This window comes from Nestor notabilis, unplaced genomic scaffold (assembly GCF_000696875.1).
Source record: "Nestor notabilis isolate BGI_N333 unplaced genomic scaffold, ASM69687v1 scaffold21239, whole genome shotgun sequence".
In the NCBI taxonomy this organism is placed as follows: domain Eukaryota; kingdom Metazoa; phylum Chordata; class Aves; order Psittaciformes; family Psittacidae; genus Nestor; species Nestor notabilis.
This window is the reverse complement of record NW_009943585.1, coordinates 10,593-38,047: the sequence shown is the minus strand read 5'-3', so window position 1 is coordinate 38,047 and position 27,455 is coordinate 10,593. Positions and strand designations below refer to the sequence as shown.

General features: G+C 35.6%; 1 protein-coding gene across 1 annotated transcript in view; it reads left to right on the top strand.

Moving 5' to 3' along the window:
• Positions 1 to 21,502, top strand: part of LRBA (LPS-responsive vesicle trafficking, beach and anchor containing) — a gene marked incomplete at its 3' end in the record, with an annotated part of 135,119 nt that extends 113,617 nt beyond the window's left edge. Inside the window, exons 34-35 of the mRNA XM_010022008.1 lie at positions 11,799 to 11,863; positions 21,394 to 21,502. Of these exons, the coding sequence (XP_010020310.1) occupies positions 11,799 to 11,863; positions 21,394 to 21,502 (174 nt within the window). The remainder of the gene's footprint in view (positions 1 to 11,798; positions 11,864 to 21,393) is intronic.
• Between the last annotated feature and the right edge of the window lie 5,953 nt (positions 21,503 to 27,455).

The window sequence follows — 27,455 nt, the reverse complement described above, 5'->3', positions numbered from 1 at the left end:
ATTCCTGCTTTGATTTCCTGTTGCTTTCTCAATTGTTTGAAAGTTTAATTGCCTATAATTTCCTGCAATATTTAACCTGTAGAATTGCATGGAATTGCTTTGAGAGTACTCTAACATGTTTAAATAGGAATTTCTTTCAAACTATTATTATTCTTAATAATCGCTAAGGCTCACACTTCTCGGATCTTGCTTTAATTTGCTACTATGTTCACACTATGTGTGAACTCTGTCTTTTCTCTAAGGTGTAGTTGTTGGCTTCAGGAATAGTGTGCCTTGTTTACAATTAGTATGGCCTACAGATAGGGAGTTTAAAACATCTGTGAGCATCAGTGGCTAAATTTCAAACAAATAAATTGCTCTAGAACACTGTTTCTTGTGTGAGTCTAAGAAGTGGATGTATATTGATGGTTTGTTTAGTAGTAAAAATCAAAGAAGTTTATAACTTAAACTCTCCTTTTGCCTTATGCATGGAAATAGGTTGGAATGTATTGGGAATGATTTGCCAAGACTGTATGCATAATAAGTGACCTTTTCCTGACTTAATGATGCAATAAACATTCAATATTTATATCCTGGCAGGTAGTGGTCACAGTAGTTAAAATGTGTGAGCTGGCACTATTGCTTTTTCTCCTTATATGGTTCCATAGTCTAGGAGGATATTTTAAAGGTTTCTTACTCCCCAGTTTAGAGATGAAATGTATGATGTGGGGTTTTATGATGAGCACAAACTATGATGTGTTACATTTAATATGAGAAAACCAGAAGGATATCTGATATATTATACTTCTAATAAACGGGGTTGATTTTTCTGTATATTAGATATAAATAATCATCAAAACAATAGCAGTGGCTCGTTTTATCTAGGCGTACTTTTGACCCACTGAAAAATGCCCACTGCAGTCTGCAGCCACTGTATTTTGAAGTATTCAGTAAAAGCAAGCTGTATCAGCTTCAGCTGCAAACTGAAAAAAGTAGTGTGAAAGAACCACTGTTTGTTGGTTTATACCACACAGCTGTTATCTGAAGAGAAATTGTAAGCTTTGTGGTTTTGAACAAAAATAAATGAAAAAATTATATGTAAAGAAATTTGGATGGGTGCTATATGTAAAGGTGTGTAGAGAAGTACAAGTGGATAGATGTGGTAAAGCTGTGGACTGATATGAAGCGTTGTTTCTTGGGACAGTGTGCTTGGAGAAATCAACATGACTCGTAGACTTTGGGTAGAGGAATGGGTAAAAGATAGGGTTAAATACCACAAAGCCGTTCTTAGAAACAGTTTGCCACACTGGAGTGAAGAGAGGTAAACTTTCCTGACATCATCTTACTACAGTAGAAGTGTCGCCTACGGTTAAGTTTGGGGGGGGAAGAGGATTTTCCCTCCCTGATGTTCTTTTTTTTTTTTTTTTTTAAATACAATTTTAGTGGTTGTTCTATAGGCTTTTTGGATATTATAGGCTCTTACTAAGAAAAAATTATTTTATGAAATGAAAATTACTTGAATTTGGCCAGGAATCTAGGACATCTTGTTGGTGTGAGTTTAATGGAACACATGTTCACTACAGCTAAAAATATTAGCCTTTAAAACTGTTGCTGAGAATTTGTATGATGTATATATTTTTATGTTTAGGTATGAGAGTGGATTGTCAAATTTAAATGCGAATCTTGGGGGTATGATAGGGGAACAGGACAGCTTCATTTCCATTAACGTATAGTGCTGCAGATGTTCAAAACTAAGGGAACATAATTTAGCTACAGAAGCAAGACTTTTCTGAAGAAAGAAGGCATCCTGTTGCTTCACCAGCACACTAGGACTTAAAAAAACACCACCATTTAAGGTGAGTTTTGTGCAGTGAGAGTACACCCTGTGGCTTGGCAGTCTAGTCAGAAGGATGATACCATGCTGACTTTATAACTAGATCTTTGAACAATATTCTCATGGGTGGTAAATGCAAAACAAAGTAATATCAACTGGCACTTAATTCTGTGAGCTCCCTGCTGATGGGGCTCTGCACTGAAATGGAACTCTTCCTGACAGGAAGTCAGCCGCGAAGTGTGGAGACCTCTGAAAATAAAGTGTGCTTTAATTTGACACCCTGCTGTTTTACAGCTAGTCTGTTTAATTTGAGACTATGGAAAGAGGCTTAGTGGAGGGGAGGGGTATGAGATTATGGAAAGTTCAGTGAGCAGCAACGCTCGTTACTGACTTTATACTAATTACAATTATGTGAACGTTTTTGTTCATGTTAATAAACCAAATAATGCGTCTCTGTTTCCAAGCAAAACTGCTTAAGAAACACATGATTTGGGGAGCAGTAGTGTTTACTCATTTATATCAGAGAAGCTTTGCACGGTGGTGCTGTTCAGTTTATTGTTTAACCTTTAGTTTTATTTGTACTCATCTGTACCTTTTTATGTATCTCTGCAACTGGTAAAACATCTGTCTCATTGAAGATGATGGTGCACTAATTTTCAATAAATATTTTAAGATCACTTGTTTAAGTGACAAAACTCGTAATTCATATTATGCAGCCATCAATATGATATTGAGGTTCGTGTCTGTTAGGTGTTATGTCCTAGTTCTGAGTCAAATTTGATTCATAAGAATCAGCTGGATTTTCCAGTAATCTCTGAATATTTATGAAGACATTTATTTCTATTTCTGCTTAATCCAGAAGTGGTTATATTTCTCCTTTTTTAGAAAATTCGCTTGGTGAGTGCAGGAGGGAGGATGTGCAGTGAAAGGATTAGAAAATTATTGTTTATCGTTTATCGTAGCGGCATACAGGGGCAGATAACAATAGAACCCTGTGTTGCCTGGTGCTGTGTAACAGTGGAGTAATGGATACCCAGAATATTTTAATCTAAATGAAGATAACAGATGTAGGATGAGGAGGAGAATGTAGTATGCAAGTAGAGTGTAATGGAAAAGACACATTTTGGGCTTTCTGCCTTTTTTAAAAAAAAAAAAAATATAAAACTTATTTAGTTTCCTTTTCTCTAAATCTTTTCTTTAAAGATCTGCATTAGGATAGGATTACCAAGGGAATGATAAGGGACAGGTTTGGATATTCTGTCTTCAAAGCGAAGAGGTGGGATTGGTTTACATACTTTGGTTTCATTCCCTCAAAGGTGCAATGATAGAAGGAATCTTTTCATAGTTCGCATGCATTCATTATGAGAGTTTAAATTGAAACGAAGCTACATTTGGGGAAAAGGGTACTAGAAAGGGGCTTTTAGTTCCAAAATAGTATTCACTGTGAATATTGTTGAGTTTTTTATTAAATTTGTTTAATCAGACATTGAGCAGGAAGGTTGCTCCTGTTTGGTGGTGGTGATGATGAATGTTGCTATCGGTGGAATCTGTTTATCACTACTAGTGCAACTGTGCAGCAATGAGTTGTGATTTTCTTGTCCTTATAATTAGTAGTCTACCTTTGAAGACAATTTTTTCCATACAGTGGTTTTACAAAAACTCAATTGAAAATTACAGTTAAACAAAAAAGCACTGAAGTTGGGGCAGTTGCTTTATACTCCTGCTATTCCTCAGTTTGTTTTTCTTCATAAAACGCTGTCACTGCAACTTGATTATTTGTATCTTTTCCCTTTGTTCATCTTGTTTGTCCCTTTTCCTCACTTCTGTTTTTCTGACTCATCTCTTTTGACTTTTAGTTTCTTGCTTCCCATGCCTGCATATTTACAGAACCACTTGGTACTTCGGTTTCTCAATTAATGTTTAAGATTTCTGTTCCTATTCTTCCTGAAGCTACTGTCTTTCATCTCAGCATTGAAAAAAGGCGATGGTTAAAGAACCTGAAGAGGAAACTGCAGTGGAAAAGGTTTGCTGCTAGATGAACTCAAACCTGACCCCTAATTTCGTTTCATGAGGAGTCATGGCAACAGCCTGCCTGTGGGAGAGAGAAAGGGAGAGGCTGCCCAGGCAAATTGCTTCCTCCATCAGGACCTGAAATCAGTGATCCACTCATTCAGTTTTTCCCTATTCTACAGTTTGTGGTTGTACTGGGACTGTACATGAACTGGCTGTGCTGGGACTGTAAATGAATTGGAGTTTAACATAAATTTATCTGTTTCATCTTAATCTGGCATTGATTCTAGGGGCAAAATTTTATTCATCAGGTCATGAGTTAAACCTCTGTAAAATGCATATAATGAATGTTTTTCGTATACATGGTCATACTTTCTTGATACTAGATAAAATGTCTGATTTTTATGCAGCTCTTGTGCTAGTTATTACTGATAGCATTTATTTATGCAGTGAGTGATATTTTCATAATCTGATATGACCTTTCTGATTGCAGGCAGTGGTATTTTCATATTTTACATGAACTTTTGGATTATGTGATTTAACTTTTCTTTTATTACTAAAATCCTATTTTAAGGAAATTTTGTATCACCATAAAATATGACAACTGCAGCCTCTGTCAAGATTTTCTGGCTTTATGTAGTTGTTGAAGATTGTATGTGCTGTAACATTTTATGTAGTGTATTTTTCATAATACTGTATGGTTTAGGATAGGTTTGCGTAGTTTGTGGAGAAGACAATAGATGTCTGAGAGTAATCTCATGGCATAAGTCATTGACAAGCTGACAGTTTTTTATTTAGTATTTTATTGAACTATGTAGTACTTAAGTATGCAAACTACTTCAGCTGTATGTGTGTATGATTTATTTTCAGAATCTATAAAAGCTTATTGTGACTTGAGCTCAAACTTTTAGGTATTGAAATTAAACTCTCATTATAAGGTAGTTTTAGGCATTTACCACTAACAACATAATACCAGTTTATAGGAAGCTCTGTTTACACGGAATATCCCAAATGGTTAAACAGCAGGGGAGTCTTCTGCTTTTAGTTAAAAACCTGCTGTTTCCTTATGGCTTATTTACTGCTTCTTTAATTCTTAATGTAGTGTGCTGTGGAATTGAGCATGCAAAAGTCAGCAAAGAGTTCTGTTTTCTGCGTCTAAGGTTATTACTTGCTGTACAATAATAAAGGCACTATTTTATTAGGTTAGTTGTAATTAACTTCAGCACTAGGCATTGATATAAATCATTCCCAATCTGTTTTCTTTACATTTTCATTCTTTCAAACTGGTGTAACATAGCTTCTTTCTGTCGTCCTTTTACATAAGGACTAGGGTTGTAATTGCTTTTTTGAATTAGGCTGTCGGAAGCTAATGTGCATGTTGATCCAAGAATTGATTAAGGAGCACTAATGAATTTCATATAGCACTTTTAAAAGATTTGTAATAAATACTGTGTAATAAATACTCTATAGCAGTGATCTGTTAGACCATTAGAATTCAATACAGGGTTGTCATGAAGTGCAGCTGGAAAAATATTTCAGTATAAGAAACTTTTATTCTGTTTCATAGTTAAAATGGTAAACAATTTTGTGGTTATGAATAAAAAAATCATGTACCAGCTCTTCCCCAGAGTATATTTTATGAAAGTAGCTATCATTGTAATAATCTTAGTTTCTGTGTTTTATCAGAGGAAAAAATACTGAAAGGTTTTAATTTTTTTCTGCTCGGTCTTGGTGTTTGATACCAGCTGGGCCATGTGCCTTTTATCAGTAGACTGGTGTACTACAGCATTTTCAGTTTCTGGTTAACAGCGTAGGTTTGAAACAAGAATGCTATGTGTTGTTTTCAGGCAGTTTTGCAATGCTGAGCATGAGTTTTTCTTGACTTTCTTGTCCTTTTCAGGGGTATATAGTCACACACGCACAATCTCAGACCAGCTTTAGAGTTCATTATTTAATTTGATGTGAGTGTGTTTGGAATATTTTCCTGCAACAGCATGCTTGGTGTTATACCTCCACTTGAGAAGCTATCTCATCTAGTTAATTTTTACACAACTTTCTCCTAGAAGACTCATTAAAATTTTTAATAGAAAGACTTTGGTTATATACTGTCACTAGCTGATTTTTTGACAAAAAGCAATGTCATTTTAATGGAATGCCAGCAGTAAATACTTTTTATTGTAACTGAGTGTGTTTGATAGTTTAAAAGTCTTATAAAAATAATTAGCTCTTTTATATAGTTCTAATGGCAGCCTTGCAGGTTTCCCCTGGAGCAGTCTCTAATGAACAGGCCTTGATTTTTCCAGTTGGGCTTTTAGATTCCCTGAGGACTTGACTTCGGACCTTGAAGGGCAGCAGCTGCCATTTGTCTTAAGACTGGAGTTGCCAAACAGACAGACCATGTACTAATAGGACACATTTGTATAGGCTGAGTATGTGGAACCCTGATAGAGGCCTAATGATGATCATCTGTTGAGAACTTGTAGCTGGCCAGGGTTAGAGTAACTTTTATCACCCTTGTTGAAATCAAAACCTCTGTATTGATTAGAGATATAGCTTGACTTGTTACATACATGCCATGTTGAAGCTTTCATAGACAAGCCATTGTTTAGTGTAGAATAGTATCCATTGTTGAAATTTCAGTAAATTCAAGCCTGTTTGATAAGTTTTCCCCAGACAAGATGTTCTGAATTTTTAGCATAGTAGTAAATGTTTTTGTAAGCTTGCTCTTTGCATCAAGATTCAGCAAGAGTGATGTTCTTCTGCAGAGAAAGGACCATGTATATAATTATTGAAATGATTTTTTTCTCAATTTCTGATCATTCTTCCATTAGTATGTTTTTAAAATTTTATTTTAGCATCCAGGTATGACTGTATATATACTAAACAGCTTCATCTCCAAATGTGTTTTCATGTTACTCGTACATTAAAATTTCACATCCTTGCTAAATTTTTGTTTCATATACTACTTAGCCTGTGCTAATTTTGATATTGCTGCATTGTGTTTCTAGATATTATTTCCCACAATTCCAAGTTAGTTTTAATTTTTTTCAATGGAGCTTTGTAGAATAAAATAAGCATGATTCAACTCTTTAAAAGGAATTTATGTTTGCAGAGATTCTGCTTAACATGCAGTCTAACTTTGTTTTTTTGTTTTTTTTTTTTAATAATGAAGAACTCAGCTGAGATATAATCTACTTTTCACTAGATGTTCATTCAAGCCTGTAGTGGATGTGGTGCTGAGAGAGTGCTGACACCAAGTGCAAACACTGCTGAAAAGTTCTTGATAGTTTACTTTAGGCACTTAAAGATTAGTATATCTCTCTATGAACAAGTTTTTCATGCAGATTTGACCTTTACTCTAGGATATAATATGTCTCTTAGTCATATGTTAACACATTTTCCCACTGTGCTCCTTCATGCTCCATTCATAGTTGCCAGTACCAAAGTCATCCTTCGCTTTTGTTTCATAACCAAAATAAATTATTAAAACTCCACCAGCTTTATGGGAAGGATAGATTAGCAAAGAACTGGTTCTTTTTTGCTTGCTTATGAGTGTGTATTTCAACTGATAGATATATTTCTTAATTGTGAAATATGTTGACCTTGTAAGGATATTTTTTTAACTTTCAGAGAAAATGAATTACTAAGGATCATGCATGTGTATGTATATATGAATGAAAGTAGCAGTGCAGTTCCCTACAGTTGAAAATGAAGCCATTTTCATCCATTGGAAATGTTATAAATAGTCTGTTAAAGATCCACATTTAATTGTTTAGCCATCAGACCAGTTGACGGATTGGTTTTGTAAATGCTTTTATATAGCTTGAAGACTACATATTTTGTGTTAATTGTTTGAAATATGATTATATTTTTTTTCCCTAGAAATGTACAAGTGGGGAGGGGTACATTGCCTACAGGCAAGCACAAACCAACAAAAATGCTTATCAACAAAATTTTCTTGGCATTAGAGTGACTTGAGTTTAGAAATGCCTATATTGGGTGAAATAAAGGCTCCACCTTGCTAATTGTATCTTCAGCTATAGACACAAAGAGATGCTGTATGTAAGAGAAGCCTGTATGATACCCTTCCACTCCACCTATTTTCAGCTTGGGTTATTTTATGAATTGGATGTAGTTTCTGTGTTACTTAGTATCAGTGTATTTTCCTTCCATGTACATGTACCATCTCCTCTTGATCCCGTTGAATTTTTAGTTACCACATCATCCTCTGGTGATGGATTCCACTGATGTGTAATGCACTGTGGAAAGAACCACCTGCATTTCTTTGATTTGAAACTGACTCCTACGAGCTGCTGCTTTAAGAAAAGGCATTTGGTCAGGCCTGTTCTGGTAAATAAGAAGCTCTTGAAGTATTGAATCTGAACAAGAAAATTCAGAATGAGTAGGGAGCCAACAACAAATGGAGGAAAATTACTGATCAATAGAATTGACACTGGGAAATTCAAATTCAGTGCAGAATTTTTCAAGAACTCCACTTATCTGATGATGCTTTATGATTAGAGATATACCTAATTTTTAAGAAAGGAAATTGGAGAATCACATAGTACAAAAGGCATTTCAAATGCATATGAAGACTGAGATAACTACATATGCATAGGTACCTAAAAGGGAATAAAACGGGATATAGAATTACTAAAGATTGTTTTGCTAGACTAATCTCATTGTTGGTTACAATCTAATGCATGTTGTGGTCTCTGGCCAAAATGTATTTCCTACACAAAGGAAATGGAGTAATTTATGAGTTTTATTAGAGCATTTGGTACTGTCATACGACTGATCACTAGTTAGACTTAATTAAATAAAACCAACCTGACTCAAATGGGACAACAGTAGGTCAAGTGGGACAACAGTAGGTCATGATATAAACCTTGAGGAAGATTATTAGTTTCTGAAAGAAGGGGTTTAAGGCCGGTACTGTTTAGTGTTTGCATATGATGGTCCTTGGGTACTCAGTAAGAATGTGTTAATGAAGCTTGTTGGTATAAAATTGGTGGTATAGAGAACTGGTATATAGTTTTTCTTATAGCAGATTTGTGCTGTATCTGCAGGAAATGTAATGCGTTATTCAATACCAAATTATAATTCAGATGAGATTTGAAGGATGATTGCAGAAAAGGATATAGTACTGGCATTTTATCTAAAGTACTTATTGAAGTGTTTACAGATTCCATTAAGGAAGTAGGTGAAACAATAATGAGCTAGGAAATTTCTACATCAGACCTAGTATTAGAATAAAATGTGATTTCTTATTTGTCTCCTTCTAATGGTTGCTTTTTGTTATAGATATTTGTGAACAGTGTTCACAGCTTCCAGGGTTTTTTTTCGTGCTTCACTGTTGAGTGTACAGTGACCAAAAGCATTAAAAGTAGGTTATGTCTCTGTTACTAAACATTTATATCTGTAGGAAATGATGGTCAATTAAGTACAGCTTAGAACAGGTATGAAAATATTGACTTTGTTGATCTTCTCTTACAGTCCTTCCTCAGGAAAGTGCTGAAGTGTGTTTTGTAGTTATTTAGTTGCATTAGTGGTTGAGTTTGAGGCTTTTAACGTGTTTTTTCCCTGATACCTTAGGGAGATGGATAACTAAGATGTTGATGTAATAATGCAATATGCATACTAAGTGTAATTGTTTGAGAGCAAATATGTACTGTGGGGAAATATTGAGTGGATCATGAAAGATGATGACCATTAGTCTTTTCTTTCAACTATTAAAATTAGCTTTAGGGTGTGTTCAGCTGTGATTTATGAAATTGTTTAGACTAACGCCTCCTTTGATGATGTCTGATGTGGAGAAAAATGCTGAAAAGTATCATGATAAATGCACTTTCTTTTCACTTTTGGCAACCTCCATCTTCACCAATTAAATTTTCACGTATTGTAATGAGCTCCTTTAAAGAGCAGAGCAACAGATGGACAGTGTCATAAATGGAAAAAATTATGTTGCTCTGCTTGAGCTTTCGCCCATTTAAGCTAACAGAATAGTTTCAATTATCATATGAAGATATGAAAATATCATGCCTACAACTTTATATTACGTTTAAAAAGCTTATGAGGATTAGTTGCATATGCTATTTTGTTTGGAATATTAGCAGATAAAAGGCTTTTTTTTAAAAAAAAACCTAAATGGTGCTTAAAGCTATTTCAGACAGCTTACAGACTAACATGAAGCCATGCAACGGTGGCTGTAAGAAGGCAATAGAGAAAAACTGGGGAAAGGTGGTGGGAGAAATACTAATAAGATAGATGTTATCTCAAAGGCTGCTTCATGTAACCTCAAAAAAACCCCACAAACCCCCATATGTAATAATATGTAAATGGAACTTAGCTGTTGCTTAGCATGGTGCTTGCTTATTAATGCGTATAATGTAGTTGTATAAAAAGTAATTAAATACATTTATAATACATGATGAATAATAAATCACAAATTACAGCTACTCTACTCTTAATTCTGACTACTTAAAAATTATTGCAACTTAAAACCATAAGTTTAAAGAATAAGTTGTGCCTGGAACATGTCAAGGCCAAGAGTTACAATCTCTCCACTGCATTTGAAATCTGAAAATCTCTTTTTTTTATTTATTTTTTTTTTAATTTTTTTGTTTGTTTTGTTTTGTTTGGGTTTTTTTTTGGGGGGAAGGGCTTGGGGAGCAGGATTTAAACTGTAAAGAAATGACATTGTTCTAGTGGCTTTTGTGTATGTCTCATCAAACCTTTGTGTCACTGACTGAGAGGTAATTCTGCATCACTGAGCTGCAAAAAATGTACTCTGACGCTGGGTATTAACAACTCCGATATTCAGAAAATCTTAAGCAATCTGAAATTTGTGTAAGAGATTTTTACAGTTTTGCCCTTTTTCCCCATTTTGGAGCTGATGAGATTTTGGATAAGAACCACAGTGACAGAAGTAGCAATGTGAATAATCAGTAGGATTATTATAACATACAACACAAACTGAAAAAAATCAAAGATGTGGAAAAGAATATGAAACTTAAGTATCTCTTTGCTGCAGAATCAGTATTTTGTATTAGTTTAGAAGAGTTGTAGAGTTTAAACCAAGAATTGTATTTGGCCCGTTCTATCCAAATGCCTCTACATTTCTTCCAAAATATAAGATTCACACATCTTACTACCCTAAATTTTAGCTCTGTCAACTTGTTCCTATTCAGTCTAGAATTAAAAAATCTTCTTGGTGTTTTTGTTAACCAATTCTGTTTTCTCCTCACCTTTCAAACCGGGGAAGCAAGCCCTAGTGACAGGTCAACTGTGTTGGTTTCTTTCCACTGTGTCTTTTCTTGGAGTCAGGCAAAACCTGCCTACATATTTGAGGTTTAGAATTTTGCTGTAATTCAGGGAGTCGATTGGATGTAAGAAACTGTGCAGTGCTCATGTGTCTGCCATTACCATTACTTCAGTGTATTAAAAATTCAGAGTGTTAAAAATGTGTTAAAAGTTGTTTTGAAATTTACTGGGTGTTAATGATGCAATATCTGGATTATTAGCAGATTTTTTTGAATAGACATGACTATGTGATGCTGAGGTGAGGGTTATTATCAGCATATATGTTAACCAGACATTAAGTTGTTAAAGAAATTTGTGTATAAAGAATGAACCTTACATTAATATGGAACAGTTTGTTTCTAGCATTATCAATAAGGCAAAAAGCAATCAGAATTACTACATCACACAGCAAAAGAAAATGGTGCAGTTGTCTGTGGGATGTTCTTGTATTTCTTTCTCCCCTCCACAGAATATGATTTTGAGTACATGATAGTTCTGCTTCTTCATGCTGGAAATGTTTCCTTCCTGATTAGCACACAATTCATGCCTTGTACATTTACGGATAGTGGTGTAAGTTCCTAAGATTGAAAAGAAATTGCATAACTTCGTAGTTGAAAATGGTTTTTCTTAGTTTTGTTTTTACACAAACAGTTTTCTCTTGTGTTTTTCCCAGGAGTGGCAGAACTCTATACAAAAGAATGCTGGCCTTGCCTTTATTGAGCTTGTCAATGAAGGAAGGTAAGTCACAGTATTTGACAGCACCTCTGTGTTAGCCTTCAATTTGTAAGAATTTTTCTTAGGCCTTTTTGTGTCATTTAATTTGAGTTTTACAAGCATGATTTCACTTTCTTTAATACTTCAGTTCTGAGTATGGGATTTTGCAGAATCTGAATGCTCTTTTGTTTCATTAAATATTTTACTTATCGTTGTGTTGTGGATTTGCTATTTTCCTGTCCTTGTGCACTGGTTAACATTGAAACTATAATTTGTATTCAGCTAATCTCTTCAGGAAGGGAATTGATATTTGGAAGACATTATAGCTAGGAACTGTAAGATAAGCCTGTGCCTCAAAAATTAGATTCCAGTTTGCTCATTTATTTCCTATCTACCATAAAATAGAAAGGGAGTCCCTTTAAGGAAAAAAAATCTGTTAATATTACCAAGTAGTTTAATGTTCTGTCTGTAACTATATATGTATATTGCTGGAATGTATAGAAAATGACAGAGCAGGTGGTGAGGCCATGCTCTTTGACTTGTAGTGACTATTCAGAACCATCAATATTTTCTTCGTTAGGAATCGATTGTTGAGGCAGACTAAGAGCAATATTTACCTTTTTCTAAAGGATTTTTTTTTAAGATGTCTTAATGCATTACCTAAGGAGTATTATAAGAAACACTATTTATCTAAACCGAAATTCTGTTGTTGAGTAACTTGAGCTAGTAAGAATCCCAATAGAAAATAAATTTTACAGGATTATGACAGCTACTGAGTTAAAATATAAAATAATTTATCACATAAATTAAAATGCTATAAATATATGTATATTTAATAGTGTAGGAGTAGGGGAAAATGGCTATTTCAGGTTTTTTTTCTTTTAAAATGTGTAAATGTTCTCAAGATAGATTAAAATAATGACCATTTCAATGGTCGTATTTCAGTTTATGGTGAGGGAAACACCATTCAGAGGGAGAAAAAAACATTTTGCTACTAGTCTTGATCCCAAGGGCCAAGGTAAAGTAACAAGGGTGTTCAGTTACAGTGTTAAGATCTAGCCTGTAGTTGTTTCCTATTATGTGAGGCTGACCTGTCTTGACCTTACTTACAAAGTGCCTGCTATAAATTTGGCCCTTGATTAATGTTTTATTAGCATAGATAACATAGAGATCCCACACACATGTAAACCACAACGTATGGTTCATCTGTGTAAGATGATTATCATGAACAAATCCGTTTCTGAGACTGAGTTGCAAGTAGCAGTTACCTAGCAGTTATTCAGCTTGTCCAGGTCAAGCTTTCAGAGAGCATTCTATCAGTAAACTGTTTGGAATTGACTATTTTCTTTTTAAAAACCTGCAGTGCCCATCACAGACAGATGGAATCACTCCTCCACCTCCATAAACAACATCAATAACTTAAAGTCTAGCCTTAGCAGAGTGGTTGTCTCAGGGACAAATGATCCCTTGAAGACTGGGAAGTGTGGTTTTGGTTAGCAGAAAATATCTAAATAATTGTTACTTCATTTCATTTCTGGCTCATAGCAGGGTTGTTTTTTAAAAAAGTGGGAACATAACTGTCATTATGGGGGAAAGGAGAAGGAATTAATTTCTTAAAAATATCTCCTTTTACCTGTCTCTATTTCCCTCCACTGCTGTTCATAGGAACCTTTAATGTTATTGCTGAACTGGTCATTACGGCGCTTTGTGGCTTTTCAGCATTCACTAAACCGAAACTATTATCCCTTATATGACATGAACGTATATTCTAGAACTACTCTTTTCTTCTCTTTATGCAGGTTGTACATATACTAACACTCACACTAAAACATTTCAGGCCTTGTATTTTGCTGTATTTGCTATTGTTTTATGTGTTTTCGCCATAACATTATAATCTTAAAATGTCCAAAAGCTGACATGTTTTCATTAAAACTTAAAAATCAAAATAGCTGGATGATAATGATTTAGATGTTAACTGCATGATTTTATAATAAACTTGAATTTATAAATTCTTTCTGTAAGTACGCAAGGAAAGAAGACAAGGTAGTTGTACAAAGGACAGAACTGATTTCAGCAAGTAAGGGAGGATGTCTGTGGGGTACCATCACATGTGGAGTATTAGAATAAATAAAATAAAATTAAGAACTACCTAGAATTTCTGGAATCACAGAATTTCTGTTTCCTACTGTCTTGGTGGAGGAAGTTTTGATCATCCCACATGTGTATATATATATAACCTTCTTAAACCAGGGTTTTATTCCCAGTGTTTATTACTAGTTTTTTTTGACTAACCATCCCAGAGGATATTCCAGTTTGAAGTGTGTTCTACTATTTTTGTTTATCAGGCAAATAAGACAACTGAAAAATCTTTCTCAAAGTGATCTAGAAGAAGAGATCTAAATCTCCTTATACTTGCTTTCAAATGAATTTTTTACTTTTATGTGAAAGGTATGAATGTACCTCTCTCTCTCTCACAGCAGTTGAAAGTTTTATTGTTAGGCTTGCTGTGTTTTGGCTAGGATTCCCTGGACAGAAATATGTGCAGAAAGTTTGCCTCTGGGACTCATAAGATCTACAATGTGTGTGCTGCATTCAGAATGCGTTGGTCTGAATTTCATCATGTTCACAAGTAACTAGTGTGTTACACATACAGTTGCTTCCAGGCTTTCCAGGTAATATCAGGTCCACTGCACATGTAGAGCAGAATTGATTTGTTTGTGCCCAGTGAAATTTTGAATCTTGAACTGAAAATAAAATCTCTAAATAGGAGAGAATGTGAAAACATGTATGTGAAAATACAGAACCACAAACCTACCTAAACTAACAAAGCAACTGAAGTGTTTGGAAGGCTGAGTTACAAGCGTAATAAAAACAAAGAAACAAAACCCACCACCACCCCTGAAAAAAACCACAAAAACAACAGCAAAACAAACCCCAAAACTGAAACAAAAAAAAACCCCTGTAGGAATACAGGAAGGTACAGCATGTAAGTGAAAAGCTAAAGCAGCAGCTATTGGGAAATAACCTCCTTCTGTGCATGAAAAGAAATGTCAGTTTCAGTACATTGCTACATTGAACATTAATCTGTTTTTAATAAAAATGAATAAGTATTTTTCACTATTATTGTAATGTCTGGGAACACTATTAATGCTTTTTGAAACCTTGTTAAAAAGGTGCCTGTACCCACTGCTTCTCTCATGTACAGAGCCATCTGTGCAGCAGAAGTACAGATGGCGAAACATTTTCCTTAGCCTGCTGAACTTCTGTCAGTCTCAATTTCAGTCTTTGTGCTTACCTTTCACCTTTGGGTCCTCCCTTTAGGGTGAATGTGTTTTGGAGCCTTGACCTGCTAGAGCTTTCTGCTGAGGGAATTTGTTCACTGGAACCATTCTTTAGGTGTGATCTGGTTCACGGTCATGGCCGGTCCTCTCCTTTGAAGACTTCCAACGTGTCCAGACAGGTTCCTTTTTTTCACCCTGAAACTAATTATGTCTTCTCTTTATGCAGGAGATGTTCAAGCTATTATTTCTGAACTGAAAAAAAAGAGAAGCTTTGTTTTACTTCCTTGTGTGTACAAATGTCTCTTCTGTTATACTCTTATTTTCTCTACTTGACTAGTTAGCAAACAGCTCCTTTGCTCTGTGAAGGTTAAAACTCTCTCCTGTCACTTTGATTCATTAGCACACTTTAGTGTGAAGCATCTCTTATGCTAGACCTTGTTTTCTGTATCAGTCAGTGCACTAACAAACGTACTCGAGCTTGAGACTAGGCATGACAGTTATTATCCCCTTTGGGGTGATAATGGGTTTGGCATGGCAGGGGTTGAGGGATCAGTCTCCTAAGCATGCTGCAGCAATTATTCTTTCTCATTTTCAGTTGAAGAGACTCGTGAAGATGCTTAATTTTAATTTTCACAAGCATAGTTTTCTTGGACATTCAAAGAACTAAGTACTGTGTTCTAGTCATGCGTTTTTATATATCTGTAAATGAGTATTCAAAATCTGGAAAGCAGTTGCTTTAAAAAGCTATCACCCAAAGTTTGGTTGAAAGATAACCTAATTAAACTAGCAGAATACATGTAGGATTTCCTCTCTTTTGCCTTTGCCCTTTCAAATCCTTAATCAAAACAAGCCAACTAAAACTTAAGGATTCACAAGTGAATCCAGGAGAAGCAGAACTAATGTTTTTCTGTAGCTTTCTCTTGCTCCTAGATTCTTTGTTGTCTAATGAGGAATGAAATCTAATCAAAATTCTCCTGCAATATCAGAGGATTTTCTTCCTATATTGGATTTTCTGTTATGACTTTCAGTGCAGTTGAAAACAGCTGGTTTGGTTTTGCTTTGTTTTTTAAGGATGCTTGCAAGGATTTTTGTCCTCTGTTGATTTAATACAAATTCTATATCTAATATTTTTGAGAAACCCTAGCCTTTTATTAAAAAAAATTGTTGGAATTATCCAATGAATTCAAAAGTCACTGGGAGAACGAGGAAGGCAGACAACATGCAAATCTAATATACTTAGCAAGCAAAAATTCCACTAACCACCAAAAAAAGCCCCAAACCTCTCCCAGAATAACCAGATGTAACTGGTATTATTCTCCCAATGCATAACATCCAGTAGTATAAATTCTGGAATGCTGTAATCGTCTGTTTTTCTGTAGCATTTTTTTAGAAGGAACTGTAATAAGAAAATGTCAACGCATGTCACCTGCTGTTCCTTTTCTTAAATTGTATGTATTCCTTTTGACTTGTCATAGATGCAAATATTTTTTAATATTAAAATAGCTGGTAATCAAACTAGTTGGGCAATTACTTGCACAGTTTCCTAATGGAAAATAGGGGACAGATGTAGGCTGCCCCATTCAATTGTCTTTCGCTTGTAATAGTGCGGTCACTCTGAAGGAATGAATGTGAGAGAATGTGTTGCCATAGGAGCAACTACTGTGATGGAAAATAGTTAGAAAAATGTAGAGTAAGGCCTGGCGCTCAAAGTAAGCTATAAGCACCATGTAGAATAATACCTTATAAGGTAAAAACTGCTGACTTACCCCCTGATTGGCTGACACGCTCAGTTCCGCGTTGCGAAAGGTATATAATGCTCACTGTGTGCGCAATAGACGCTATTTGATCATCCGCCATATTGGTGTCTGTGGTCTCTAGCCCTAAGCCAGGGGGATGGCTTAGCTCTGCAAGTCTTGGCTGAAGCAACGCAGCAACAGAAAAATACAGCTATTAATGAAAAAATGGATGGTAACTGACAGATCTATGCTTTGTGCATAATTGATCGAAAAAGGCTCAGGAAAAAAATGATAAAGGTAGTCACATCCAAAGTAGAATTGATTGCTACCAGTCCCCGTATTGCAGCTTCCTTGTCCTAAGATTCTGATGACATAGAACCTGGACCTCAGTTTTGATTTGTGAGAGAAAAAAGTGTTTTCCTTATTTCCTTGCTTCTTATTTTTAGCAAACCATTCTGCTCAAGTGGTAGGTTTTGTAAAAGGGATTATTGGTGATTTAGTTTCTGAGTTTTTATGTTACTGTCTTGGTCTCATTAGTAGAAGCAGCTTTGTTGATGTCTGAATTTGAACTACAGAAAATCATTAGGCTAGACTTTAAACAACATGTAAAATGTGCTGAAAATTAGAAGTTGTAGCCTTTGTATGTTTCAGAAGCGGGTAAGTGACTTAAGGTGGGGTTCTTGACACTATATGACTTTTGTGTGCACACACTAAGGTATGGTGTGACATGCACAGCCATTTTTAAAACCGTATTTTGTTTCACTGGGTTTTGCTTGGTCGTCTGCATGGATTTGAATTGCATCATTTTTGTGTAACTGGAAACATATGATCTTTGCTGCAACTTAATGAGCAAGCAGAAGCTTTTTCAGGAGGACTATGTCTTAAAAGCTTACATTAATTGTTAATCATTATTATTGGAGATGCTAATAACTTTGGAGGGTATGTACATGACAAAGGTAGGTTTTGCTTGTGAGAGCATCTTTAATTTGTTGGGGCAGTGAAAAAGCAAAATCATAAACCACTTTGAGTGCCTGGGAATTCCTATTTTTTTGTTTTTTGTTTTATGTAGAAAGGTTTTAGTAACATCTGCTTTTAAAACTAAGTTAATAGAAGAGTAACAAGAAGGTATTTATACTGCACCCTGTGTGTATACTTGTATTGCACTGTTGCTGTCTGGTAGAACGTTTTCAGAAATCATCGGATGTACTACCATGCAGTGTCTCTGAGAATGTGAGCACAACCTCAGGTCAGTTTTCACTCTGATATGCCCTAAGTGACTACCCTAGATAGAAAAGATTGGATTAGTGTGGATGTGTCCCCTCCTAGATGTCCTTTTTGAGTGCTGTCAAGTTTTATGGTATTGGATGGCCAAGTGAGCATTTTGGTGAGCCTGCATGATTTTTAGGTGGTTTGGTTTTTTTTTAATTTTTTTTCCTCCTCTCCTATTTTAAGGGTATAAATGTATTCAAACTTCAGTCTTTAGGACCTTATGGACTTGTCTGTATGTTTTGATGATTGAATAGCATATCTATAAAATATCTGTGTTCCACAAAGCAATTGTAAAACTTCCTTGCAGCAGTAATTCCAACACTTAGCACATTGAGCAGTCGTATTCCATAAAAGACAGTGTGTATCCATGTAGAACATATCTCCTTTTGAAGTAAGAGAATCTCATATACGCTAGGTTTGTGAGGAGTAGAAGTAGCCAAGAAAGGTAGGTTTTTCTATCTCAGAGTTCTCTGCTGTGGTAGTATCTGAAACATACGTAATCTCTCCCTGCAGTACTTTATGAGAGATTTATGCTTAAACAACTGTTGTAAATGTTACTGGTAAAGCTTTCTCCATATTTTGGCTGAAGCTGATAGTTTTTGGACATCAGTGATACTAACCCAGAATTTATCCATCTCTCACTTCCTTTGCTTGCACATATTTTTCTGTGTTAATTTTTCCTTTTTCTTTTGTACTTTCTTATTTTGCTTGTTGTAAGGAAAAACTTGACTCTCTACTCCAACATATAAGCAGTCACAGACAGAAATCAGAATAAGGTTTCTTGCTTTGTGCCTCATGGTTCTCTTTTCCAGCATAACACTAACAATCAGAATCTCTCATGTTTTTGGCTGGAACTCCTTCACTCTGTGGTTTAGCACTTCATTCCTAACCCAGCAAAGTATTCAAATATATATTTAACTTACAGCATGGGATCCATTCCCTTGCTTGTTTTTACTAGTGTAATCATCTTTTCAAAGTTAATCACATGTTTTTAAATATTTTTTGTCCAGAAAGTGTTTAGCCAAAGGAAGAAAAGTCTGTTTGAGACTTTGCATCTAGTGTGCACTGAAAGCAGAAGAGTAGGCCTGCTATCCAGAGTCTTTATCCCCATGCGTATTATGTCTAACTTCTACAGAACATGTCCGTCTAAGCTCCATCCACACTCTTCTCATGTTAAAGATCATAAAAAAATTTCAGTTTAGTAACCTGTTATAAATAAAGCCAAACGAGAAGGGAATCTGTCAGAGGAGTGTAAATCACCATATTGAAAAGCATTTTGGCATTTAATAACAATGAAAAAAATAATCAGATATGTGAGATAATAGGGTAAGGCAAACAGGGTCAGTGGGTCTGCGTACAAAGCTTATGAAGCATAGGCAAGAAGGAAATTATTAGACTTTAGTTTTTCTTTCAGCTTGGGTGTGCATACTTTGAAAAAGAAATTCGGTTATTTTCAGTCAAGAAAATGAAAAGCTGTCCTTTTGCTGTAAGAAAAAGTATTTATAAAGGCACATTTTGGATAGACTTTTTACTTAACAGAAAAAGAATTAATGTGATCTAGTTGCTGGAATAAAAATCAGGATAAAAGCAGACAAGGAATAGGTTGGTTGGTTTGTTTTTTGTTGGTTTGTTTTTTGTTTTTTTTTTTTAACTAATTACCTAAATTACCTTATTATGAAACTTCCTTATAGGGAACATGGTGTAAAATATCTTCAAATCTTAAGAAAACAAAACAAAAACCCCTGAAGCTGGGGCAGCTATGCTGTAGCTCAAACAGAAGGTACAGACTAGATGGAGGAAATGAGATTATTTTTGGGAAAACGTGTGCGATCAATTCTGTGTAGGAGGCCAGAGCAGGTACTTGAAAGGACCATTATGATCCTTTAAATCCATGAGGTGTATTACTGTCTAAGTGAGGAAAATGAGATTTTTCTAAATATCATTTTTATCTTCATGAGAGACAAATGCTTTCTTCTAAAGTTACCGTATCTAGTTATTTCAGTTTATAGCCACTCACATATGTACAAAATGTGTGGTTTGTAGTTGAAATAGTACTTCTTTAAGAGTCAGATTCTTGTCCGTAGCTCAGCAGACATCTACTCATCTGGAAACAGTTGTTTCTGTTGAAGGCAGCAAGCTGCACATAATGAAATTTTTAAAAACATTTTGTTTGTCTCAAATGGAAAAGTAGCAGCAGGGCATTGATGATCATACTGTCAAACATACACACAGAGACAGGTGGAGTCTTAGGTCAGATAAGTAAGTTCTAGGGGATAAAACTAACATTACATTAGAAGGCTTCCTGCATAATATATCCTTATTGAGCTTATTGAAATGTACTTTAGCTTATATGTGCAAGGCAAACAAGTGATTTTATGTTCTGTAACTATTTTTGTGTTAGCAACTGAAAATCTTAACCTCAAACAAACAAAACCCAAAACCAACAACAAACAGTTTAATAACAGATATTTTGAAGAACTAACCAGTAGAGCATGTGAGGGATTTATCTGGTGTATCTTTGAGTACTGCTGTGGAAATGTGCATCTTCTAAAACAATGTTGCTCCTGTATAGCCAGTTTTGACTTTATGAATCTCAGTGTAACTAATTAAAAAGGAAACGTTTTTAGTAACAATATGTGAAGTCACAGAATAATTGGGTTGTAATTCAATCTGTCAGCTCCGCTGCCATTCATAAACTCAAAGTTTATGAAGGCCTCAGAAATCTCAGCTTGAATTACAGCTTTATTCTGTATGTAACCTGGAACAATGTATATCTTAGCATTTCATTTGTGAGACTGAGGATGTTTTATAATCCTGAAAATATTACTTAAATGTATACTTACCATAAAATTTCAATTTTACATTTGGGGAAAAAACTATACTGCAGTGCAATTCACATTTTTTTTATTTAGACTTTGCATCAGTTACATTAGGGCTTTCACTGTGATGTTTATATGCCTAAACTGCTTACTTTTCTTTATATTGTGCTGCTTGTATGTGAAAGATTTTCTTATGTATCTATATTTCAGGTAAAAAAAAAGTCTGTCTAGAGTGTTTACGTTTTTGTTAATACTTTGTTTTACTATTGAAATACAATTTTACTAGTTGCCAGAAAATTACCCATCAACCTTATTTATACCATTTTCTTTAAACAATAGTCAGTTATGGGACAGAGCTCAAAGTATTTGTAAACATACCCTGTATTTACAATTTTTTATTTTAGGACTTGATTCTTTCAAGGGAGTTCTGAAATATTCTCTGTCCTCAGGTTGCTGAGTCAAACCATGAAGGACCATTTGGTAAGAGTGGCTAATGAAGCAGAATTTATCTTGAGCAGACAAAGAGCAGAGGATATTAACCGTCATGCTGAATTTGAGGTAAGAAATGAAATAGTAAAACCAACCAAAACACCAAAACGTAACAAGCCCACTATGTTTGAGGATTCCAATGTATGATAGGGGCTTTTCAGGCGCAGGAGGTTCCATCCTGAAAAGTGCTTTGCAGTCGTAAGGTGTTTTGACAGTTTGCCACTAACTTTGATGGAAAAACAAGCTGTGCAGAGCAGCTCAGAACTTGTCAGAATCTGCAAAATGTGGTTGTACGGGAAGGAATTTTATCATACCAGTGCTGTACTTTCCCACGAAGCAAATATTCCTAGATGTGTTAAAGCCCCTTAGTGTCACAGTCAAGATATAACTATGGAAAATAAACCCTTACTGTAGATAAATGGTAACAGCCTGTTAGGTGCAAAATGAGAAATTAACTTTTTTCTTTGTATCATTTGCTATTTCACTTAATCCATCTCTAAACCCATTTTCCTTATGCTTTACATACCTCAGTTTGGTTTTGGTTATGTTTTTGTATTTTCATCCCACTTAAGGGATTCTAAAGTGAAATAATGGACTTTGTTTTTATAGACTTGTAATAAAAATACATGCCTTTTTTTCTGAATCACTTTAGTCTTAGCTCTGATTTTGGATCTCAGTTACATCACATATCTCCTTTCCCTGTGCTTTAATTATTGTGTTGTTTAAATGAAAATGAAGCTAAATCTCACTAAATTTGCTAATATTCTGCTTAAAGAGTACTTAGTCTTTCTTCTGACATATGATATTACTTGTGGTTTTGTTTTTAAAATGAAGCATTAAGAGATTGAAGGCACATTTGTGCTTAACGTATTTCTAAATTGTTTTACTCTTAAATCTTTACTTGAAAAAGTACTCCCCAAAGATGAAAGCATATTTGTCTTAGACAGTGCTTATGTTCTAAAGGTCATCTGTGTTGGCCCCAGGATTCAAGCTGTGCGTTGTTTAATAACATATCTGCACTTCATCTAGAGCTAGTTACCCCCTCCTGCAAACAGAGATGTTGTAAGATATCTACAGTACCATTTTGCAATGGTGAAATAGCAGGCATGTTTCATTTATTACATCAAGGGTTTGGCGACAGTCCTGTGGAGATGAAAAGTGAATCTTTTTACTTCATTGCCTGACAATCATTGGAGTGGGACATGCTTGACATCTTTTGCTCTGGATTTATGCAGAAGCTCCGTGCATGACAAGGCATTATTGATTAGATGAACAGCCCACTTTTATTCTTCATATGCAAACTGTTTGCAAAGGTGTGTGTGCATGTGGCAAATCTGTGTGAAGTAAAGGGTTCTGTCATGTAAATATGGGCTATCAGTGGATACAGTTGTTCACTGACAACTTCACTGTTAGCCTTATTTCAGTCTCAAGACACCTTTTATGATGTCTGGAAGAAATTTATGCTGAGCATCAACTTATATTTTTAATATAACGCTGAGTTTTGCTGTGACAACCCTCTAGGATAAGAGTTGGCTGATAATTTTTAAGTTGATGCTGGTTTGGATCTGTGCTATCTCAGTATGATGGCTCAAGGGGTTTAACTCATCAGGTTGAACTTAAACAGAAACTAGTGTACCAAAGTAGCATCAGTCTGTTTATCAAATTTAGTTTTATTACTGCACTGGAAGAACTTAGATCTAGCGTCGTTTCTGCAGGTATGCAAATTGGTGATATACATCTACTGGATTCTAACAAATACTTAAATAACAAACCTGGCGTCTCATGAAGTTAGTGTTACTGATGTCTGTGGCAGGCTTCAGTCAGTGGTGTGTTCCTTTTGTGGAAGGAGGAACCATTAGTCACATCCATTTGAATTTGCAGGTGTTGCATCAGTAATCAGAAATTCCTGTGTACAATGTTCCATCCATCCATGGTATGATCTAGTTTTCACATGCCCTGTCAAGTGCGTGTGTCTTGCTTTAGCACAATGATACTTTTTTAGCCATAGTGTTCCTTATAGCCTTTTAGAGTGGTGCTCCAGACAATAGAAAACTTGCCATTCTTCTGTTGTGCGTGGAAATGGATCTGTCACTTGGCTAGCCTGGTGCCAATCCATTGCTTAATGGGAATGGGTATGTGCCATGTTGGGGCTGCTGATATGCTGTGTATTGCAATTGGTAGGTATGTTCCCATTGCATGAATAGGTGTTGAAGTTGATGCCTAAGTTTTGGTCCTGACACTCATGTCATGACTCACTGGCACATGACAGGAAAGACTAGAAAATAAGAGAAAAAGGACTCTCAAAGCAATTGATACAGCCTTTGATCTGGTTTATTCTCCAGCTTGAGGACCTGTAAGGAAGCAGAGTAGCAGATAATGAATCTGGAGCTAAAGATTGTTTTGTCTAACCTGACTGGTGTGGTTTAGTCACAAGCTTTGCCACCTGAGGTATGGGGATAAAGGGGATGAGTCTGGTTGAGTGAGGGGTAAAGATTCAGAGACAGATGAGAAATGGGGTAAGAACTGTCACCCATTTTCATTTTCATTCAGACTTGCATTTCTGGTGTTTCAGATGACATGAAAAATTCCATGGTAATATTGGGTCAGCAAAAATCCAACCCCCAAATTTCTTTTTAAATATCTGTAGTATGTTTACTGGTACCTTGTTTTAATTCTCCCATTTCTAAAAGTCATTAAAAAGTTGAGCCTTGCAATATGTGTGTCAGATTTTGGACAGGTTTGCAACATGGCAACTGAGCGATCTAGTCTTACAAAATTTTCTGTAGAACCCTCTTTCTTTTCTTTTTTTCTTTTTTCTTTTTTTTTTTTTTTAAGGCAAAAGGCAGTTTTGAAGTAAAAGGCAAAATATCTTGTCATCATTTAAAACTGAACTCTGGTATTTGGGGGCACATAGAGGCAGGAGGAAGCAATGGAAAATCTATACAAGGTTCAAAATGAAGTTTTGTATTATATGTTACTGTACAGTATTTGGTTATAAATGGGTAAGGATGGTCACCGTAAGAGGGAAGAAAAAACCTAGGAAGATAAGTAATATTAGGAAAAGCACTCCTGTGCTGGACAACTGCAGTTTAGAAATGTGATGCACCAAAACATTTGCCATGTGACATTTGAAAAAATTGCATAGGTCCAGAGGGAAAGGTACCCCTCCTGTTTGGTTCTTAGTTCACTGCAAGTACAGAACACGTTTTCCTTCCTGGATTGAGAAATGTCCACCTAGCAATTCTTTCACAACCAGGAGGAGACAAAGAAGCCACAGCAATGTGACACGTATTCACTTTGCTGTGTAAGGTCTGATTGGGCCTTTCCTTGCTATGTCTCCATGTGGTGGTACTTTACATTGGTCAGACCATTGAGAGGAGAGTGTCTATACCCTTTCCATAAAGCAAGATAACCAAAAGCACAGGAAGAATCTCTAAAAAGAGTGGGGTTTTTTGCATATTGTTCTATTTTGTGCTGTAACTTTAGGTATGCAGAAAACTGAGTGCCTGAGTGAGATTTAAATTAAAAGGATTTGAAAAGAAATCTTTTATCTCCTCCCTATGTCTTCTTAAGGCAATTCTCTCTATTCCAGAAACTTCAAATAAAGTGTCTTAAACAGCAAAATCTGTACACCCACTTCTGTATCTAGTGGCAAGAAGGGCATCTGTCTTCTTGGCTTGGCTGTTTTTCTGTTTCTTCCTTTGTGTTCGGAATGCCTGCCTCCTTTTGCATTGCAGAGCTCTCCTTTGCCTCTGCAGTCGTGTGCATCGGAAGCTTCTTCAGACTAGGGGTGCTCAGCTTCCTTCATGGGAGGTGCAACCTCCCACCCTCTCTAGGTGACTCTACCTTACAACTTGGCAGCCTGCACAAAGACAAAAAAAATTTCCACTTCAGTGCCTGAGCACTCTTTTTTTTCTCTGTCTCTCTCTCTTTTTTTTTTTTGTTAATAGGAAATGATGTAAGTAAAATAACAAATTATGAGCAAGCCAATTATGCTGTCTTTCTTCTAAGAATTGCTTTGGAGATGATGGATCGGTTGTGAGATTTTTCTATGGCTGAATAAAAAAAGTCAACCTTTCTATTTCTTGCTTTGTTCTGATCCTTTTTTCACCTATGTTTTCACTGCTACCTCTGTAAGTAATTACATGTATGAATGTAAGCATACAGGGAGGCCACAGAGAGACCCAAGGCATAACCATTTTACAATGCGATTAAGCCTCCAAGAAGCCAGATGAAGCAATATTCCACTCATTTCTCTAGTGAGGTGGCAGTGAAGTGAACATGTTTACAGTGAATGTGGGGATGTGAGCATTTGTAACTTAACTTGTAACCTTATAACCTTAAATTTTGCCCAGTGTCCCTGGGATTGATATATATGGGTCTCTAAGGCATTTTTCAGAAACGAAATGTTTGGTAGAGCTGAAAATCCCAAAGAACCACCTCTCCATGCCTGAATTCCATCAACTACTTTCATGCTACCACCTAAACTGCTTTCTAGAAATGACTTTGAAAAATGTGGTGATTCGTACTGTGTCTTCAATTGTGTGCAGACTGCTGTGGAGTTGGGCCTACAAGAATAATTGTATTTGGTGTGAGGAGGGGGAGGGAATTTTGTTATCTAATTGACTTTATTTTATAATTTATGACAGGAGTGCCCATTGCCTTGGATATGCCTCCTGTCTTATATACATCTCCTCATGTATTTACGTGTGAATATACATATTTATTGAATTCTGAATATGTAAACCGGCAAGTTTTAGGCCTGCACTGTTCAGGCATTACAGTGTTTCATCTTTGTATTGAAGGTTTAGTTTGCTCTCTCATGGCACTACTGGATTTTGACCAAAATCTGTAATAGAATATCTTAATGCTTGTGTAAAGTATTTTTGATTGATATCCTTCCAGCAACATGGGGGTTTTTTTTGCCTGGAATATTCACATGAAGGAATAGGAAAATGGAGGGAAAGGTACTATGCAGAACCACTCATAATGTTGCACATTATAAGTGTGTGTAGAGGAGCAATGGGCACTGCAGCACAATTTTCTGAAAACGTTCTAAAATAGATGGACAAGGATTCTTCATTCTGAGTTTGTGAGGAAAAACAGACACTTGAGTAATTTTTTTTTTTTTTCCAGTAAAATGTAACTGTGGCTATAATTTACTAACCTGCTTCCCCAAAGTGGTTGTTTTTAAAGATTTTGTGGTGCGATTCCCTTGAATTTCTGGTCTTATTTTTTCAAATTCTAGTCATCCATAGAAATACAAAGTGCTGGCATTCTTGTTATTGGCCGTTTCTGTTGATTAACTGAGAATTTCACATGACTTTCCCTTTGCATTTATTATAAATCATGCTAGGCAGCTAACTTCTCTGCATGATTTCTCTTCAGTAATTAAATCTAGCATTTCCAGCTGCTGTAAAATTTGTTGCCCTTTTCTGCTCAGTTATGGTTTTTCATGTGGAAGACTTGGACTTCTTCACAGTTTTAATTCTTATTCAGTATCAATTTATAGGCTGTATGTAATAAACTGAATGTTTTACTTCATGGCTCATGCTGAGAAACGAATCTTGATACAAGTATTGCCTTGACAGAGATAAGATGCAAGGCTAGACAAGCGTTCCAGTAGTGATTTGGATGTAGCGATTTGCTTTTTGTTTCCTTGGCAGAAAACAAAATTCACTGGTTCCATTGATTGATAATCTTGTGTATTCTGCACCTTTTCCCCATTGGTGTACTAAGCATTAAATGTTAGAAGATGTTATTTATGTCAGAGGAAGTAACTAAAAAGTACTGCACATCAATTGTGGCAGAATACCTGTAACTCAAAGAGAATGTTTGAGAGCCCTTGAAAGAATTATGAAAAGCTATTTGGTGTATTTGTTGTTTCTGTAGATGATTGTTGCATCTACATGTAACAAACAGTTACTGTGGGAAAGAAAGTTGTAATCCTTTATTGGGTGCCTATTCTCCGTATAATTTACAGTGTTTTTAATAAGAGCTGCTTACGTTTGCATTTTATGCA